Raw genomic sequence first — 19,307 nt, forward strand, 5'->3', positions numbered from 1 at the left:
TCATGGGGAAGACTGCCGACATGACAGTTGCCCAAAAGACGACCATTGACACCTTGCACAAGGACGGCAAGACACAAAAGGTCATTGCTGAAGAGGCTGGCTGTTCACAGAGCTCATTAATAGAGAGGCGAAAGGAAGGACAAGATGTGGTAGAAAAAAGCGTACAAGCAAGAGGGATAACCGCACCCTGGAGAGGATTGTGAAACAAAACCCATTCAAAACTGTGGGGGAGATTCACAAAGAGTGGACTGCAGCTGGAGTCAGTGCTTCAAGAACCACCACGCACAGACGTATGCAAGACATGGGTTTCAGCTGTCGCATTCCTTGTGTCAAGCCACTCTTGAACAAGAGACAGCGTCAGAAGCGTCTCGCCTGGGCTAAAGACAAAACTGCTACTGAGTGGTCCAAAGTTATGTTTTCTGATGAAAGTAAATTTTGCATTTCCTTTGGAAATCACAGTCCCAGAGTCTGGAGGAAGAGAGGAAAGGCACAGAATCCATGTTGCTTGAGGTCCAGTGTAAAGTTTCCACAGTCAGTGATGGTTTGCAATGTCATCTGCTGGTGTTGGTCCATTGTGTTTTCTGAGGTCCAAGGTCAACGCAGCCGTCTACCAGGAAGTTAAGAGCACTTCATGCTTCCTGCTGCTGATGAACTTTATGGAAATGCAGATTTCATTTTCCAACAGGACCTGGCACCTGCACAAAGTGCCAAAGCTACCAGTACCTAGTTTAAGGATCATGGTATCCCTGTTCTTGATTGGCCAGCAAACTCACCTGACATTAACCCCATTATGGGGTATTGTGAAGAGGAAGATGCAATATGCCAGTCCCAATAATTCAGAAGAGCTGAAGGCCACTATCAGAGCAACATGGGCTCTCATAACACCTGAGCAGTGCCACAGACCGATCGACTCCATGCCACGCCGCATTGCTGCAGCAATCCAGGCCAAAGGAGCCCCAACTAAATACTGAGTGCTGTACATGCTCATACTTTTTATGTTCATACCTTTCAGTTGGCCAACATTTCTAAAAATCCTTTTTTTGCATTGGTCTTAATTGATATTCTAATTTTCCCGAGATACTGAATTTGGGACTTTCATTAGTTGTCAGTTATAATCATCAAAAATAAAAGAAATAAACATTTGAAATACATCAGTCTGTGTGTAACGAATTAATCTAATATACAAGTGTCACTTTTTGAATGGAATTGCTGAAATAAATCAACTTTGTCATGATATTTAATTTTATGACCGGCACCTGTAAATTGTATTTTTAGTGATTTTTTTCGTGGCCTACTATTTTTTGTTAATTTTATTTGAGTTGATTTATATAAGTCCATTCTGTGAAATAAAACTATGAATAAATATCTAATAAGGAAATACAACATGGTGTCAGAATAAACAATCAAGCTTACTGAAATACAGTACAGATGGATCTTCTCAGTATGTATAGTCCACAGATGTACTGGGAGTCATTCAATTTGGCTGAAGCCTTTGCGACGTAATCTGTGTCATCTTTTGCCCACAACAGTAGACCCCATTGTGACAAATGAAGATCAGTCAAATTCAGCCTCTTCAGAAAGCCAGACAATGAACCCAGATGAACCACAACCTTGCATCACCACCTGGTCGGGCCAAGTTGTTCGACCAAGGATAATACTTGATCTTGGATTGTGAAGAGTATAAAGGTTGAATGTCATTTAGTTCATATTAATGTTCCGTTATCGGTTTATAATTATTTAAAGCATTCAAGCACACAATGACAAGAAATGTCACCGTGTTAAATGCCTTTCGGCAGTAGATACCCATTCATTATATAACATATACATGTTAATTATATAGGAAGCATACTGTAAGCATCATTGGTATTACATGTTGACACCTGTACTATCAGTTATTTTTGTAGCATACTGAGAACATTCTGGTTACATACTTTGTGGCAATGCCATGCAGCTGGTTATAATGTGTTATTGATAACAGCAAAAGTTTTTTTTTTTTAAATGGGGGAATGTAATGTTTACAATGCTTGCTATCGCAAGATATATAAACAACTGGGTAGATCATATTCATATTATTAAGAGTTACCTAAGTAATACCTATAGAGTGCAATGGTCACCCTTGCCAATAAACTTATTAATAAATATCCAATAAGGAAATATGACAGATTTGATGTCACATAATACTTTTCCACATCTACCATATGCTATTGAAGGTACCTTGGTATGACTAATCAAGATAAAACCATTTTATTTAAAAAAATTTTTTTTTTTATCTTTCAAACTTCTATACATTATCGAGCCCCATTAAATGCGACCTGGAATTTATAAAATTGACCACAAGGCAGGAAGAAACCCAACACTCGCGTTTGGTCCTAACTTAAATCAGAAAGTCTAAGGTCAATTACTTAACGATTTTTAAGAAATACAAATACAACACCGCTCATTACGTTGGCTGTTACAAACACTTAAGAATAAAATGTGGTTTCCAGTAATTTTTGTAATACATTCTATACTCGAGCAACTCTTCATCTTCACCACCGCACTCAGGTTTCACAGGAACTAACTGTACAATCAGCACTACTACCAGATAGTTCAATGACAGTGTGCCATGTGTCAACAATGCGCATATTGAGGTTGATGACAAACATTCAAATACATACATACATACATAAATAAATAAATAAATAAATCCGAGAGACGATGACAAAGCATGCTGGGGCTGCTGTCATCAGGCAATAAGTCATCCTGGGAAAAAAACAACACACAAAACACCACGCCCGAGTCACAGTGCACTTCTTCGAAAAACATATTACCATGACAACGCGAAACAAGTTTGTTGCCAGTAATGTCTCTGTTTTGTAGATAAAAAAATCTAGTGCTAACGGAAGTCGGGCAACAACCACTGTGAAGCCCCAAAGGGAAGCATACAGGAGACCTGTGAAATGCCAATATACATTAAAATTAAAGCAGATAAGTACAAAAAAGGGCCTGCACTATAGTACGTGTAATACTTCATATATAATTCACATTTCTATAACTATCAGCCTTCTAAATAAGGAACCTGGATGTAGTTTTTCACATGCTGGGTGGTTCTGCTATTGCACCTTCTATCGAAAGGCAGCTTATTTCCTCCCTCTTTCCTTATGAATGCAAACTCCCACCCAATAGTCGTATTGCGCACACACGGACACCGTCCTCCTGCAACAATTGGCCCTTTTATCACTACTGTGGTTTGTCAGTAATCTGCAAGGTAACATTCTGCTACACCTGCACAAATACACACAAAAAAAACATAAATACCTGTACAAATATTGCGCGCAATTAATCAACACTGCACACATGTCAAGAGAGAATTACATACACACCGATTAAAAAAGGTGACTGCGTCCTTAATGAGGAGACGCCAGATCAAATCGAATTGCTGAACGTGTCACTCCAATATCCCCCGACACTGCCCGACCTGCTCTTACAACCATAATAGCTCTCACTTGAGGGTAAAATCCAGTCCTGTCGCGAGAAGTAACAAGCCACACCTCTCATTTAAAGAAGAGAGGGATTGTGGAGTTTGTAGTTATCCGGATTTTACGGATGCATTCGGCTGTTTGTCGGGTATTGTAGTTATTATTTTCAACGGGTTTCATTATTAATGAACCCTTGACAGGATAGAAGGACTACATTTCCTACAATGCAACGCTCTTCCATATTCACTATAGATAGTACTTTGCTTTCATTTAAACCCATCCAGACGGTTTGTTCCTCTAATAGGTAAGTTAATAAATAAAAAAAATGTTTTTGTGATCACTGAAAATAATTGGGTTTTGGTATATAAACATATTAGTGTTTTGCTTTTAAATTTAGATTAAACAGCTGTGTTTATTCCACATACCTTTAATTTGTTCGTGTTGTGTCAGGCCTGATCCGTAGATAAAGACGTTTTATCGATTAGAACACGCTTGTACTAATGATCGCCTGAAGCTTCACTTTGCAAACCGTGGACAGAACGATTCGGTTTAAAATTAATTGGCACGCAAACTTTAGGACTACTCTACATGTCACGGCAGGAATAGGTTGTACTCAGTAGACATTTACAAGTTACCTTGACATGTGGGGTTTAATGTGATAAACTATAAAGTAAAAAGCGGAGTCAAGAAACCGTTTACATTTGTTGAACAAATATCAGCTTACTGAGAATCTGAATAAGCTCTTGTTTGACGTCCCGTTTGCTACTCTTTGACGCAATTAAGCTGCTGCTATACTCCCACTAAGCTATACAGTACTCCCACTAACCATTGCGTGTGTTATAGGAACTGGGAACCCCATTTCACTTGTATACCTGTCGGCTATCAAGAATCAATTTACATGAATGTGTTATATGTGTTTATTTCGGTGACTCTTACCCAAAATGATTTATAAATCGTAACTGTGTAGTAATGCGGCTACTTCCATATTACTTTAAAATCTCTAACAAGAGGTAGGTGAATTCTAAATAGTTATCCAGGATAAATCCATTAAATTTGTAGTTGACTGTGCTGTGAGCGAACAAAGCCCATTAGAGTAGAGACACCGTAAATATTCTAAAAAAGGCTGATCTAACGAATATCTTAATTGTTGTTATTATAATTGATGTAATGTATGTTACAATGGCATTCTTTAAAGTTTTAGTCTACCTTTAAAATAGCATTATAATTATTTATGCGAAGGCAAGCTTTAAAACTTCTCTGCAGTTCATGACATCAACTGTCAAAAACTTTGAGATTGTAAGTTTTGTCAGCAACTTTTCATCCTAGTTTTTTCAACTTTTGTTTTGAGTCCACTGCTGTTTATGTCTGATATACTGTCATCAGTTTAGCCATCTGTATATGTTATAAAATAGAATCGAGGCAAGTAATTTATATAACAATACAAAGTGTAATACTTTAAACAAGCAAGGACAAAACCATGGAAGAGTTTTCAGTAGCTCAGAATAAACAGAGAAATGTCAGTTACCTTGCGAATGCTGTAGCAGGGGCTGAAGTTTTTCACTTCAGTTTTGAATGCTGGGATAAATAGAGCTTCACAGATTCTAAGATGAATTCTTTGATACTCCTAATGTTTTCAAACAATGACAAGGTTGTTATGAGAAGAGTGAGAGTACTAGGTTAGTCTAGGTCAGGGGTTCTTACTGAGGTCCGTGGACCCCTAAGGGGTCTATGGATGGGTTTCATGGGGTCTGTGATGGTCAGATAAAAATTAACATTTATTTTTACTATATAGCCCGGTACTGTTGATTTAGAATAAATGTAATAGTAGTAATGGTAGTAGAAAACGTTGTAGTAGTAAATATGTTTTAATTTGCATAAGAGGATTGTATTTCATAATTATAATGAGTGGCAATTGCTTTTTGCTTTAAAAGGGAGTGTAATTTTTTTAGATTGTTTACTTTAAAGTTTAATAATACTTTGCGTATGTCATATTTGTATGAGACCATCAAATCTTGATAAATAAAGTATATTATATTCTACATGCAAAGTTGTGTTTATGTGAATATTTCTGGGGAAAGGGGTCCATAGCTTTCATCAGGTTCTTAAAGGGGTCAGTGACTCAAAAAAGAATCACTGGTCTAGGTTAACTATGGTTAGAGGTATGACCCTCAAAACTTCAAGAGGCTGACTTCAAATCCTTGACAGAATTGTGTGGAGTTTGTCCATTTTCACTATATTATTTTTGTGGCTTTCTTCTTGCACTGCAGTTTTCCTCCGACATTCCAAAGAAGTTGGTGTTAGGTGGTTTGGTGAGTTTGCTTTAGTCCTCTTTGAGTGAGTGTGATTAGAAATGGACTTGCACACTATACATGGTTGTTTATTATCTTGTGCTTAATGCTTAATCCTGTTGTGAAGAATATCATTTAAAAATAGACATGGTGCTGGGGAGTAGTGACATGTTGCATTTTGATTAGAGTATGCAAATAAGAATTTCACTGTACACTGTACATGTAACAGTAATCGTCTAACAAACCTCTAAACCAATAAATAGTTTTTTTTGTCTATTACTGTCATTGTTTCTCATGTTAAGACCTTGTCATAAGCTGTGAAAACAAGTAAAATTATACAGATAATACGCAAGTATAGATAATACAATTTCTTAAAAATCATCGATAAGTAACTTCTATAAACAAAAAAATAAAATCAATCCAAATAGGGCTCTTGTTCAGAAAGCGGACACCACTTGGTTGTTTCACAATAATTAAGATTAGGTATATAAGTAGGTTTCACATTTCTGTTATCATTTTAGCCCCAAATAGTGACTTAACATCATGGACCTATTTTATTGACCTTAAGGTTAGTGTTTAGGCAAGGGGAAGGTCGTCTCAAGTGGCGCCCGATTTCTGAACAAGACCCCAAAATAGAAACCGTTATTGAACATTGTTACAAGATAAAAAGCAAGAATCCTATGGAAACTAGCTCAAATATGAAACTAATAAATTAAGTACATGAGGGTTACAATATAACATTATTTAAAACACAAGTGGTTTAACTTTATGCTTATTTTGTCCTAAATCTACTTATCAAATCAATCATCCATCCATTTTCTAGGCATTTGTAGATCATTAACTCATAAATGCCCTCATCTCTTATATATATTTCTCTTCTGGTTCGTCCTGCTTCCTCTTCAAAACTGGTCCCGCCCACACACAGCCGACATGGCATTTCTCAATTCCTACTCGTCCTTTTCCAAACCCTTCCCCACGCTGCCTGCGGCCTCCCATACTCCCCCACGCCCATAGACATAGAATTACTAGATGCCGCATGACCAGAAGCCTCGTACGTCAACGTCGCCGCCATATTGCGAGTGACACTGCTGTGGAGTGAAGTACAGTAATCCCTCGCTATATCGCGCTTCGACTTTCGCGGCTTCACTCTATCGCGGATTTTACATGTAAGCATATCTAAATATATATCACGGATTTTTCGCTGGTTCATGGATTTCTGCGGACAATGCGTCTTTTAATTTATGGTACATGCTTCCTCAGTTTGTTTGCCCAGTTGATTTCATACAAGGGACGCTATTGGCGGATGGTTTAGAAGCTACCCAATCAGAGCATGTATTACATATTAACTAAAACTCCTCAATGCTATAAGATATGCTTCCCACGCTGTGCTTGATTGTTTGCTTGTCTCTGCCTCTCTCTCACCCTCTCTGACATTCTCTACGCCTGACGGAGGGGGGGTGTGAGCAGAGGTGCTGTTTGCACAGAGGCTGTTTGCTTAAAAGATACTGACGCTCCTCTAAAAAATGCAGCTTTATTGCGGTGCTCGGCATATTTAAAAGCACACGTATTGATTTTTTGATTGTTTGCTTTAATCTCGCTCTCTCTCTCTGACGTTCTGTGCACCTGACGGAGGAGATGTGAGCAGAGTTGTTGTTTGCACAGAGGCTGTTTGCTTAGAAGATACTGACGCTCCTCTGAAAAATGCCGCTTTATTTTGCTTCGGCAAACTTAAAAGCACACGTATTGATTTTTTGATTGTTTGCTTTTCTTTGCGAGCGCTCTCTCTCTTAAATTCTCTGCTCCTGGTGCAGACACTCCTTTGAACCTTTGAAGAAAAGATATATTTGCATTCTTTTAATTGTGAGAAAGAACTGTCATCTCGGTCTTGTCATGGAGCACAGTTTAAACTTTTGACTAAAGGGTGTTATTTCATGTCTAGTGGGCTCTAATAATGTTAACTGTGTGGGAGAGTTTATAAGGGCTTGAAATATATAAAAATAACTATACAAACATATGGTTTATACTTCGCGGATTTTCATCTATCGCGGGGGGTTCTGGAACGCAACCCCCGCGATTGAGGAGGGATTACTGTAGTGGATAAAGATGCCTCATGCATGTGCTGCTTGGGATTATACAAGCCGCTGTATGCTCTAAACCAGATCCCGGGAAATTACATTTCATAGGTAAGGCGGAACAATTGTTTTAGTTATATTTGGCCATTAGAAAATCCCATTTTATAATCTTAGCACTCAAGGTCACCGTACAATAAAATTAAACAACATTAGTAAAATTAAAACAAGAGAATGATAAATCAAAAAGCAATAATTAGCAAACAAAGATAACTGGCAGTAACAGTGCAAAATTCACAATTGGTATGCCAGTTTGAAAAGATAAGTTTTGAGGGCAGTTTTAAAATGTGTTATTGAATCGAGCTGACATATATGAGAGGGAAGAGAATTCCCGAGTTGAGGAGCACTATGAGAGACGCTCGAGCTCCCATTGCACTGAGTCTGATGTGTGGTATAGAAAGTAGAGCTGCAGATGAGGATCTGAGTGAGCGAGAGGAGTACAAGTCTGTAGGAGATCGTTGAGACTGTAGAGAGCTTTAAATGTTAAGAGCAGTATTTAGTATTGTATTCTGTAGTTAACATGGAGCCAGTGAAGTTGAGAGTATGTGTAATATGTTCAGTGGATTTAGAACAGCAGGTTATTATCCTGGCAGCAGAATTTTGAATTAGTTGTAAGCGATGGATACGTTTTTGTGGGATGCCAGATAGAATAGCATTACAGTAATCTATACTTGAGGTGACTCGGGCATTAACCAATACTTCAGTACTGAAGAAGGCAGTCCAAGAAATGTTACTTATATGGGAGGAATTATTTATTAGTAATAATTATTATTATTATTTAATAATTGCCATTATTAGTGTATAAATGGATATAAACAATTGCATGTAAATGATTCGCCAAAATCTGTTGTATGTAAACGATACTGTTTTAAATGGTATTGTTTTTTTCATCAGAAAACCCAGTTTCCACGTCTACCTGTATTAGTTTAAATGGCACTTTTGCCACTCGCAATAGGGCGGACATGCTGATGTATCATGTCGACTAGACAACACAGTGAATGTAGCGTCTATCTATATATGCCTATGCCCAAGCCGCTTTTCGATTCCTACTCGTCCTCTTCCAAACCCTCCCCCACGCTGCCTGAGCTCCCATACACCCCCACACCGGTTTTCTCGATTCCTATTCCTCCTTCAGACTACCAAACACCTATTCACAACTACGTCTTTCAAGAAGTATTTCTTTCTTCTTGATTTCTGAATTACTTTCTCACCATTTTCCGTTCTTATTCTTACACCGCCGTATGCTACGGGGCTTCGGCTAGTATACTGTATTGATATTTTATATTGGGAAGGCAACAACACATTTTTCACTTTTGTGCTATAATACATTTGTGCTATAATACATGAAACACACACACATGAGACAGAGACACACACACACAGACGAGACAGAGGCACACAGACACAGGCGCTCCAGGCTCGCGAAAGAGAGAGAGAGCAAGCGAGAGAGGGAAGGCTGGACGCATTTCAGTTCTGTTTACAGCGATCGGTTCATAGCGTGCATTGTGGCAATGTTACTTTTCTTGGTGGTTTATTAAATTATGGATTTTTCAAATGTTCATTTTTTTCCCTGTGCTTAAAACTCATTAAAAAAAAGTGTTTTTAGCAAGCGGTTCCTAGCACTATAGCGCAAACTATTGCAGTGTTAGTTTTCTCTGTTGTTCAAGGTTTTCTCAGTGTTAGTCAATGTTTTACATTTAGTTTACTATTATGCTGTGCATTCTATGGTATTATTAACTATATTTGTGCTTAAAAACTAAACAAATATATGTTTACATACAGTTCATACGGTCTGGAACGGATTAATTTTATTTACATACAATCCTATGGTGGAAATTGCTTTGGTTCACGACCAAATTGGTTTACGACCAGAGTTTTGGAACGAATTATGGTCGTGAACCGAGGTTCCACTGTACAGTCATGTTCTCCTGTAATACAATAGTGTAATTCTCCGCACTTGCAGATTGTTAAATTTATCAGGTCCATGTTGCAGTTTGTCATCTCATAGTCAAATCTCTGACCTAGTGTTTCTAAGAACAAGAAAACTAGTGAAAAGTAGACAACTTCAACTTCAAATTGGGTTTCTAAGCTTTACTTATTAAATGTTTAGCATGTTACAGTGCCTGAAGTCAGTGTTGGCCATCTCCTGGATACAGTCAGTACACAAAGTAACAATTGCCATGAACATCTAACTTCACATTAACAGAATTAAAATTTTTTTTCATCCTTGCCTTCCTCCTAATTGGAAAGCACACTAAATTGGCAATAATATCAGTTCCATCTTATAATGGAGTAAAAAGGACCTTTATTAGGCATTGTGCCAAGATTCTGTTAATTCCTATATTCTAAATAGATACTGTATAATGGCTCACTCATTAAGCGTATAAGGCAGAAACAAGACTTCTTACTAAACATTTTGTGCTGTAGATATCTTTGGCAATAAACTGTAGCATTTAACACTAGCTGTGGTGGGCTGGCGCCCTGCCTGGGGTTTGTTTCCTACCTTGCGCTCTGTGTTGGCTGGGATTGGCTCCAGCAGACCCCCGTGACCCTGTAGTTAGGATATAGTGGGTTGGATAATGAATGGATGGATTTAACACTAGTTTTTGTTTGCCTAGAGTAAGGTAAAAAGCATAACAGACGAATCATTTAAAGTGTGTCACCAATGGAAGTACTCTGCTTGCTTTTAATGTATATAGGAAAAATTCTTACTGTTAAAAATGTGGCCTGCTGCTCTTTTGCAACATTTGATAAATATTAAGTCAAGATAGCCTCAAAGCAAAATTCATTACACTGATATTCATGTTTGCCATGCACAATATTTCTGTTCCATTCCATGTTCATGGCAAAAACAAATGCATTATCTACCAAATTTAACGTGATTGCTGTCTAGAAAAAAGTAATGAAAAACAGTAAATAGAAAGAGAATATTAGAGAAAGAAATGATACAGAAAGGATTAGTGCTTGGTAATGGCTTTAATTTTTACATATTGTACGTCCCAATTTATAAGGTAACAGGAGTGCAGCATTAGGTTTTGAATAAATTGAGAAGCATAAACGTTGTTTAAATGTTGGGTGTTTGCCAGATGGGAATGTTTGCTTATTTTGAGCATGATTACTTTCTACGTTGAATATTTAAGTGAAAAAAATGAATGTGATTTTGTGATAAGAGATGCTCATGTGATTTTTTTTTTTTTTTGGTAATAACAGTGATAATTTATTTTTGTTTTTAAAATAAATTGGTGGGATGGAAATTAATCTTGCATATGGAATGATTTAACTATAAACATATCTTATGTTTTGAAATATGCTATGTAGCCTTTTATAGTTCCGATTTTTTTTTAATACTGGCTTTTACGAAGAAAGCAAAAAAGGAGAAAAAAATATATGGTTCAGAAGCATGTGATGTATTGTATTTCAGTAACAGACACATAGCTAGCTGATAGTGAAATCATCTTCTTAACGCACCAAATTAAGGTGAAAAACATGGTAATGTCTCTTAACAGATCTAAAGAACTGACTGGAATACAGTTAGAGTAGGCACAATTTCACAAAAAAAATTAAAAAATAAAATGACATTTAATAATAAGCAAGAGAAGACCAATCAGTCCATCAAGGTACAGTAGTCTTATCAGTAGCTTTGTTCTAAACTATTACAGTTAGCTTATATTCACCTGTGATGAAACATTTATTTAACACTAGAATTACCAGAGCCTACGAAAAAACTCCAGCCCACCTTAAATCTGTTCGCACCTCTCTGCCAGCGTCCTTTGTCCTGTAAATGTGCCGATAAAGACAAGAAGCAAGCAGCCGGCTATTCCATCCACCCACCGACTTAGAACATGCACAAACTTATCTCAGTTCATGCACTGATTGATTATCTGTGGAGTTTTAGAGCGGAAATAATAGATCGTTATTTGGAACACACGCATTTCATGTGTGTTCCGTTTCTACAATAATCTGTGTAAACACATTTTTAAAACAAACGTTTTTCATATTTTAGTAGTAAATGACAAAATGTAGGCATAAACTGTATAATGTATGAAGCCTGAAGTCCAAAGATCAAATAAACACTTCCACAAAAGGTTTCAAGGAAAAGACAACAGCTTCTGTGGTGTAGCATTAAGATTTGCTGAATTGTAATCAAGAGTCCTCAGTTTGATCCCGACTCACTCCTATATTTGCCATTTTCAGTAGTGAGCTGCTGTTATTGTTAATATTATACAGTACACACATATGCTTGGTTTGCATCTGTAACACACGGTGTACATTTATAGAACTTGTAAAAGTTACCAATTTTTTCACTATTTTATTCTCCCTAAATCACGATCATGATACATACTACCGTCCCTCACCCAGGGATCTGACGCTGTTAGTTTTTATTTGAAACTGGGAATAACTGGAGATGTGAGTGGTGTTTTGAGACAATGGAACTGGACATTCTCTTATCTGGGGGGATAAAAGCTGACACACAAACGCTGGCGAATCTGCCTTCTTCGTATCTCACCGTCACTTGATTTTTTCTTTTTAATTCAGTTTTATTGAGTGTTACTGCTCACGCTGAATTAGTATGCACCTTATGGTCTATGATGTCAAAAAAATAAAAACCAGAGACATAGGTATATATGATATTTGGAATTAATCGTTTTATGATCTGTATAGTACATTTCGGGCAACCTTGTGGCACAGATGCAATGTTTATTCATATTATTCATATTCATTCGCATAACATCTTGCGGTTTGTAATCAGTGACTGCGTTTTTTGTTTTTTTTTCTCCGATCTTGCCAGTCCCCACATGTTGCTGTATGATGTTGTTTCTTTTGTACTCCAGATCATGCAGAGGACAGAATAGTACAGAGCAGTAAGTTCAGCGCTATATGCAATCATCAGATTCAAATGTTAACAGTTCACATACACGCATGGATCATCCTTCCTAAATTTACGACGTGTGTGCCTGTTTCAATGCGCACACTTCTCTCTATGCTGCGGTTTCCATTACACACCTGAAAGAAACAAACAATATATGTGAAAACATCATCGCACTAAAGCAAAATATTATTTAAAAACGAACAGCGTCAGATCGGGTGTGAATTTATGCTGGTGCTGTTACTGCCCCTCCTGATCTGACTGTAAGTAACAGTGCCAGCATATATTTGAGATTGACATCTCACAAAACGTACTTATATGCTACTACGATTTAAAGAACTGGATGAGGATGGGTTAGGCATGTCAAGGAGGGAGGTTAGTTTGTTTATGTAGTTTGTTGTAGTAGTCTTAAATTAACCTCAGGTTATCAGTCCAACGTGCAGGTTGAAATGAGTGAACTGATACTCAGAAAAATTTAATTTTCTTGTACTATTGACTCCTTTTAGGACAAGTAGATTTCTATATTACCTATTACTAAGTTTGCATGCAGTGTTTTGTACCATTCATCAATGAAGACATCTCCATTTCAGTGGTTTATGGATTTAAACCTAATAAAACTTGGATTCAGTTTCTACATTCATACTTAGTTTGGCAGTTACCTAACTAGATCCATGAGATGGCCTGGCACAATCAAGGGTTTGTTCTTGCCTTGTGCCCTGTGCCAAACTCCCCATGCTCCACTGTGACACAGATCTGAATTAACCAATGTTAGAAAATTACAAGACTTGTTTAGTTTTGAGACACTGTACATGGAAGGTAATTATTGAGACCTGGATACTGGAAACCACTGCCAAATAATATGCAAATTGTAAATGTAATTTACTTATGTGAGGTAACTTACAACATTTGAAATATAATTGGTTACCTTTTTTTTGTTTTTCCAATTTGATCACAGGCAGGTAAAGTAACTTACTCCATATTTAGACTGGTGGGCCCAGTGTCTTACAAATTGTCTGTACCATATCATGGTTAATCCTAAATTCCATGTTTCCAGATTTAAACCCAAGCATTATAGTTATTATTTCCAGTCTGTCACACCTCTATCCCACGTTCAGGTTGAGAGGAAATATCAGTTTGAAGTTTGACATATTCTCAATTCTCAAACGATTTCTTTGGTTAAGTGTTCATTGGAAAGTCTTTGGTCCAGAGAATTATTTGTGGGTACCTTTCAAAGACCTTTCTGCTCCTAGATTATTGCAGTCTTTTCATTTTAGTATACTGACAGTCTACTAAGTTTAATATACTGTAGTTTAGTATACTATAAGTCTGACAGGCATGTTCGGAATACACGATTTAGAAAGAGAGCTGGCTCTCATTTGGAAACTTTAAAAAGTATCACTGCTGTGATCATTTTTCAAATGCAAAGAGTGTGATTTTTCTGGGTTTTTGAGTATCAGGTATTCAGAATTTTTTGTTATTTTCATTGTATATGGCTGAGTGCATGTTTGTCATTTTTTGAGCACATTTTTATTTCTTCTATGGACGTTACTATTTTGGGTAGCAGTAGCTAACACATGGGTCCTGGTTACTAGTCTAGACACCTCATAGGAATCACATTGCATGAAGTCACTAGCATCTCCTGTGTCGGAAACTGTGGATAATACCTAAAAAGACTGTGTGCAACTGTGTACTGCTGTTGCACTGAGCAGTGATTTTCAAAGTGAAATGGTACAGCAATTAGCACTGCTACTTTATAGATCTAGCATAGTGGTTTTGAGTCCTGTTGCATATGTGGACATAGTTCATTCAATTTGAGTTAATTCACATACCTTGTCATTTTATATTTTCTTCACACTGATTTTAAAGAAATGCTGCATTATTTTAAAATACACTGCAAATGCAAATATGGTTATACTACCTATAACAGTTTTCTTTGCCATTCTTTTCAACAGCAGCCATGGTTATGAAGTCTTCTGTAGAAGACGATGATGCTGGATGGGGACTAGGAGTCCCAGACAAGATAAAGAACAATGTCAATTGGGTTGATATCACAGAAGATTTTAAAGGTTCCTGCAAAGGTAATGTACATTGAGTTTATCAAATCTCATTCCATCCCATTTCATGTATAATAATTCAGCATGACTCAAGTCCTGACTGCCAAGTTAAGTTAGAACATTAGAACACTCTAGACGAGAACAGGCCATTCAGCCCAACAAAGCTCGCCAGTCCTATCCACTTGTTTCCTCCAAGAAAACATCAAGTGGAGCTTTGAAAGTCCCTAACGTCTTACTGTCTACCATACTACTTGGTAGCTTATTCCATGTGTCTATTGTTCTTTGTGTAAAGAAAAACTTCCTAATGTTTGTGCGAAATTTACCCTTAACAAGTTTCCAACTGTGTCCCCGTGTTCTTGATGAACTCATTTTAAAATACAAGTCTGGATCCACTGTACTAATTCCCTTCATAATTTTAAACACTTCAATCATGTCTCCTCTTAATCTTCTTTTGCTTAAACTGTAAAGGCTCAGCTCTTTTCATCTTTCCTCATAATTCAACCCCTGTAGTCCTGGAATCAGCCTAGTCGCTCTTCTATGGACCTTTTTCTAGAGCTGCTATTAGGGCTGCACGATAACAGGAAAAATTATTATCGCGATTATTTTGCTCCAAATTTTTATCACGATTAATAATGACGATTATTCCTTTGGTAATGAACTTTTATTCACTTGTGTATTCTTATTGCACTTTACTCCCACAGATAAAGAAAAATAAACAAACCGAACATGTTTAGAATGGAGAGTTTTTCTTAGCTGTGGTAAATAAATAAAATTAAACTGCCTCTTTTACATCAACTTGTAATAAAATCAAATAAGAATAAAACATTTTTACAACATGTTACAGATTTTTGGCTAAGAACACAAGCCTGTCAACTTGATCGGGCTTTAGGGAAGACCGCAAGCAAGTAACTACATTTCCACCGGAACTAAAAGCCCTCTCTGAAGGAGAGCTTGTGGCTGGTATGCACAAGTATGTTTTTGCCACTTTTGAAAGCCTTGGGTAGATCTTTTCATGTTCTTTCCACCATTTTAATGGGTCCCCCTCACTATCCAGGTAGATTGACTGCAAGTAAGATTCCAGCTCACTGGCTACACTGGATTTCTGGTTGTTAGGTGGCAAGGCTTGTTCAGCAGTTTTAAAGTAGCTTCCTAAAGTCATCTTTTTCTTTGGGGCACATCCAGCTTCAGCATCCTCCTCGCTGGTCTCTTGTGCTGTTTCTTGGGGTGGCACCTAAACACAGAAAAAGGCATTTAGAACAAATTTAACTAATTGAGACTCAAAACACTAATATAGATTTCAGTGCAGCTCATTTTTATTACCATCATTGCCAAAGTCTGCATCTCAGCTTTGAGTCTGGATTGAATTGTTGTTTTGTTGTCCTCGGCCGTGTAGCTCATCTTAAATCGTGGATCCACCGTAGATGCCATGTCCATTAGAGCTTGGATGTCTGGGTCACTGTATTTTTCGTTTAGGTACTCCAAAATTTTAGACTTGATTGCTCTTGACAGGTCAGTATCATCATCCTTAACTTTTAAGATTGATGTGTTGAAAAGATGAAGAACTGGCTTAACAAATGACACGCTGACGTACTTCTTGCCAGACAGTGCATCTGTAAAATTAACTAGAGGGTGCAAGGATTTGTTGATTGCCTCTAGTACATCCATGTCCTGCCATGTTGGGATAAGATGACGAGACTTCTTGTCAGAGGACAGGACATGTGCAATGGCCTTTTGCTGCTCGATGATTCTCTCTATCATGGCCTAACGTGATCCCCACCTTGTTGTACACTCTATTTTCAGTGAGTGCTCTGGGAGTTTCATGTCCTTTTGTGCAGCTAAAAACTCTCTCTTCCGCTTCCAGCTGTAAGAGAAGGAGCTCACCAACCTTTTACAGAGCCCCACAGCCCGGTCAATTCTTGGATCCTTCATGGCATTCTCTTGGCGCTTAAATATCGTTTAATAAATAACGTCACTGACTAAAGACTGTTGGTGAAGAGCGCACTGTCATTTGGCCGTCTTAAAGTAGCCGAAAATGCGCACAGCTCCGCCTCATTTAAAAATTACCACTGCCACAAGCGGAAAACACGCAAAATTCTTTTATTTCAAAACGAAACCACTTTGTATGGTGCTTTCCGCCGGTGCAGAATAGGGTCCTGAGTCGGAGGAATAAACACTTTTCGAACATAAACGCAGTACCTAAACCAAAATGACATAAAACAAATGGTGAAGGTGAAATTTTAATCGCATGCTGTCAAAAAACGGTCATAGTCAAGAGCTTTTCTGTTTTGTAGTAACAAAATGACGTTACGCGTTCATCATTTCTGCCACACATGCATACCTGCGTACCAGTTGTGTGCACCCCTGATTATAATATCACTAAAACAACAACAACAACAATTAATATTTTTAAATTGTCAAATTGTTTCAATATATCTGGGGAAAAAAACATACAACTTACCGATGGCTAAATGAAGTCTGTGACCAAAGCAGTGTAGCCTCGGCCAGTTATTCACAGATGCTGCCCTAATTATATTAACTGCGTTGTCCGTTGTGATGCACACAAGTCTTTCTTCCACCAAGCCCCAAGCGGACATCGCTTCTTTGAGGCTCACTGCAATAAACTCCGCTGTATGGTCTTGTGGGAAAAACGAAGTTTGCAAAAGCCTGCTTTTCATCTCAAACTCGCTGTCAATAAAATGAACTGTCAAGCTCAAATACGGTTCCGCAGTTCTGCTTGACCATAAGTCGGTCATGGCAGCAAAATATTCAAGGCTGAGCCTGAGAATTTCTCTTTCTATTTCTTTTCGGCATTTCGCATACAGCGAGGGCAGCGCAACATTGGAAAAATTGTTGCATGAGGGAATGCTATATCTTTTATCAAGTGTTGCGATCATTTTTTTAAACCCCTCACTGCTCACGGTGGTTATTGGACACATATCCTTGGCTATATGGTACGTGATCGCCTCTGTTATTTCCCGGTGTCTTTGCGAGCTAAGCAGATATGGTATTGCATTGAACAATGTCCCTGTCTGTGTTGTGGATGGCTGGTAATTTTTTGTTGTTGCTGTTTGTGGTGGCTTTTAAGGTGGTTGATGAGGTTTGTTGTCTTACCTTGGGACGTTTGGACGGAACAGGAGCAAAGTTTGCACAAGACTCGTACCTGATCAACATTACATTCCTCAAAACCGAAATAGTTCCAGACAACTGAGTATGACCCCTTTTTAGGAACTAACGCTCGCACTTCTGCACCTTCCTCACGTTGTTCGCCATCATATGTTTATTCTGACTGACTGTTATTGCTGCTATTGACTTCTACTGCTTCAGAAAGCGCTTGCAATCTAGACGCAGTAACGTCATAGTGACGCAGTCCAATCCGTAATCTCCGCCCAATCCGTAAACTCCGTCCATAAAAACCAGTTTGGTCTTTATACTGTAAAATCGCGACAATATTTATTAACTGATCGTGGGTCATAAATATCGTTATCATGACAAAAAAAAGATTAATCGTGCAGCCCTAGCTGCTATGTCCTTTTTGTAGCCTGGAGACCAAAACTGCACACATTACTCAAGATGAGGCCTCACCAGTGCATTATAAAGGTTGAGCATAACCTCCTTGGACTTGTACTCCACAGAGCGTGCTATATATCCTAACATTCTGTTAGCCTTCTTAATGGCTTCTGAACACTGTTTGGGAAGTTGATAGCTTAGAGTCCACTGTGACTCCTAAATCCTTCTCATGAGGTAGGCTCTCGATTTTCCGACCGCCCATTGTGTATTCAAACCTAATATTTTTACTTCCTATGTGTAATACTTTACATTTACTGACATTAAATTTCATCTGCCACAAATCTGCCCAAGCCTGTATGCTATCCAAGTCCTTCTGTAATGATATAACGGATTCCAAATTATCTGCTAATCCACCTATCTTGGTATCATCTGCAAACTTAACCAGCTTGTTACTTATATTCCTATCTAAATCATTTATATATATTAAAAATAGCAGCGCCCTAGCACTGACCCCTGTGGAACACCACTCTTAACATCGGCCAGTTCTGATGAGGTTCCTCGCACCATCACCCTCTGCTTCCTGTGTCTGAGCCAATTCTGCACCCATCTAAAAACATCACCCTGAATTCCCACTTCTTTTAACTTGATGCCCAACCTCTCATGTGGCACCTTATCAAATGCTTTCTGAAAGTCCAGATAAATAATATCATAAGCTCCACTTTGATCGTATCCTTTTGTTGCCTCCTCATAGAATTCCAACATGTTAGTAAAACACGACCTCCCCCTTCTGAACCCATGCTGACTGTTCAGAATAACTCCTGTCCTTGTCATGTGTTGCTCAATCTTATCCTTAATAATTCCTTCCATTAATTTTCCTGTGATGCTTGTTAAGCTTACTGGCCTATAGTTGCTTGGATCTGCCCTGTCACCCTTTTTATATAATGGGATGATATTTGCCATTTTCCAGTCCTTTGGAATCTCTCCAGTGCACAGTGACTTCCTAA

At 38.0% G+C, this 19,307-nt stretch overlaps 3 protein-coding genes across 8 annotated transcripts in view; 1 reads left to right on the top strand and 2 right to left on the bottom strand.

The window, feature by feature from the left end:
• Nucleotides 1-3,499, bottom strand: part of agtpbp1 (ATP/GTP binding carboxypeptidase 1) — a 287,469-nt gene extending 283,970 nt beyond the window's left edge. For 3 of the 5 annotated variants that reach the window (XR_005633318.1, XR_005633317.1, XM_039750598.1), the window contains exon 1: nucleotides 3,363-3,499. The gene's annotated coding sequence lies outside the window, so the exon portion shown is untranslated. The remainder of the gene's footprint in view (nucleotides 1-3,362) is intronic. The other 2 variants (XM_039750596.1, XM_039750597.1) reach the window with 2 other exon arrangements.
• Nucleotides 3,500-3,667: 168 nt separating this feature from the next.
• naa35 (N-alpha-acetyltransferase 35, NatC auxiliary subunit) overlaps nucleotides 3,668-19,307 on the top strand; it is a 96,441-nt gene continuing 80,801 nt past the window's right edge. The window contains exons 1-2 of one of the 2 annotated variants that reach the window (XM_039750599.1): nucleotides 3,668-3,762; nucleotides 14,695-14,820. In XM_039750599.1, coding sequence (XP_039606533.1) covers nucleotides 14,700-14,820 — 121 coding nt within the window. In that variant the 5' untranslated portion in view covers nucleotides 3,668-3,762; nucleotides 14,695-14,699. The remainder of the gene's footprint in view (nucleotides 3,763-14,694; nucleotides 14,821-19,307) is intronic. The other variant, XM_039750600.1, reaches the window with a different exon arrangement.
• Nucleotides 15,499-17,324, bottom strand: LOC120527325 (E3 SUMO-protein ligase ZBED1-like). Its single transcript, XM_039750602.1, has 3 exons — nucleotides 17,255-17,324; nucleotides 16,117-16,733; nucleotides 15,499-16,027 (listed from the first exon to the last, which is right to left on the bottom strand). The coding sequence occupies exons 2-3, from the start codon at nucleotides 16,552-16,554 to the stop codon at nucleotides 15,635-15,637; spliced, it is 831 nt and encodes a 276-aa protein (XP_039606536.1). The 5' UTR covers nucleotides 16,555-16,733; nucleotides 17,255-17,324; the 3' UTR covers nucleotides 15,499-15,634.

The sequence above is a fragment of the Polypterus senegalus genome, chromosome 4 (genome assembly GCF_016835505.1).
Source record: "Polypterus senegalus isolate Bchr_013 chromosome 4, ASM1683550v1, whole genome shotgun sequence".
NCBI lineage: Eukaryota > Metazoa > Chordata > Cladistia > Polypteriformes > Polypteridae > Polypterus > Polypterus senegalus.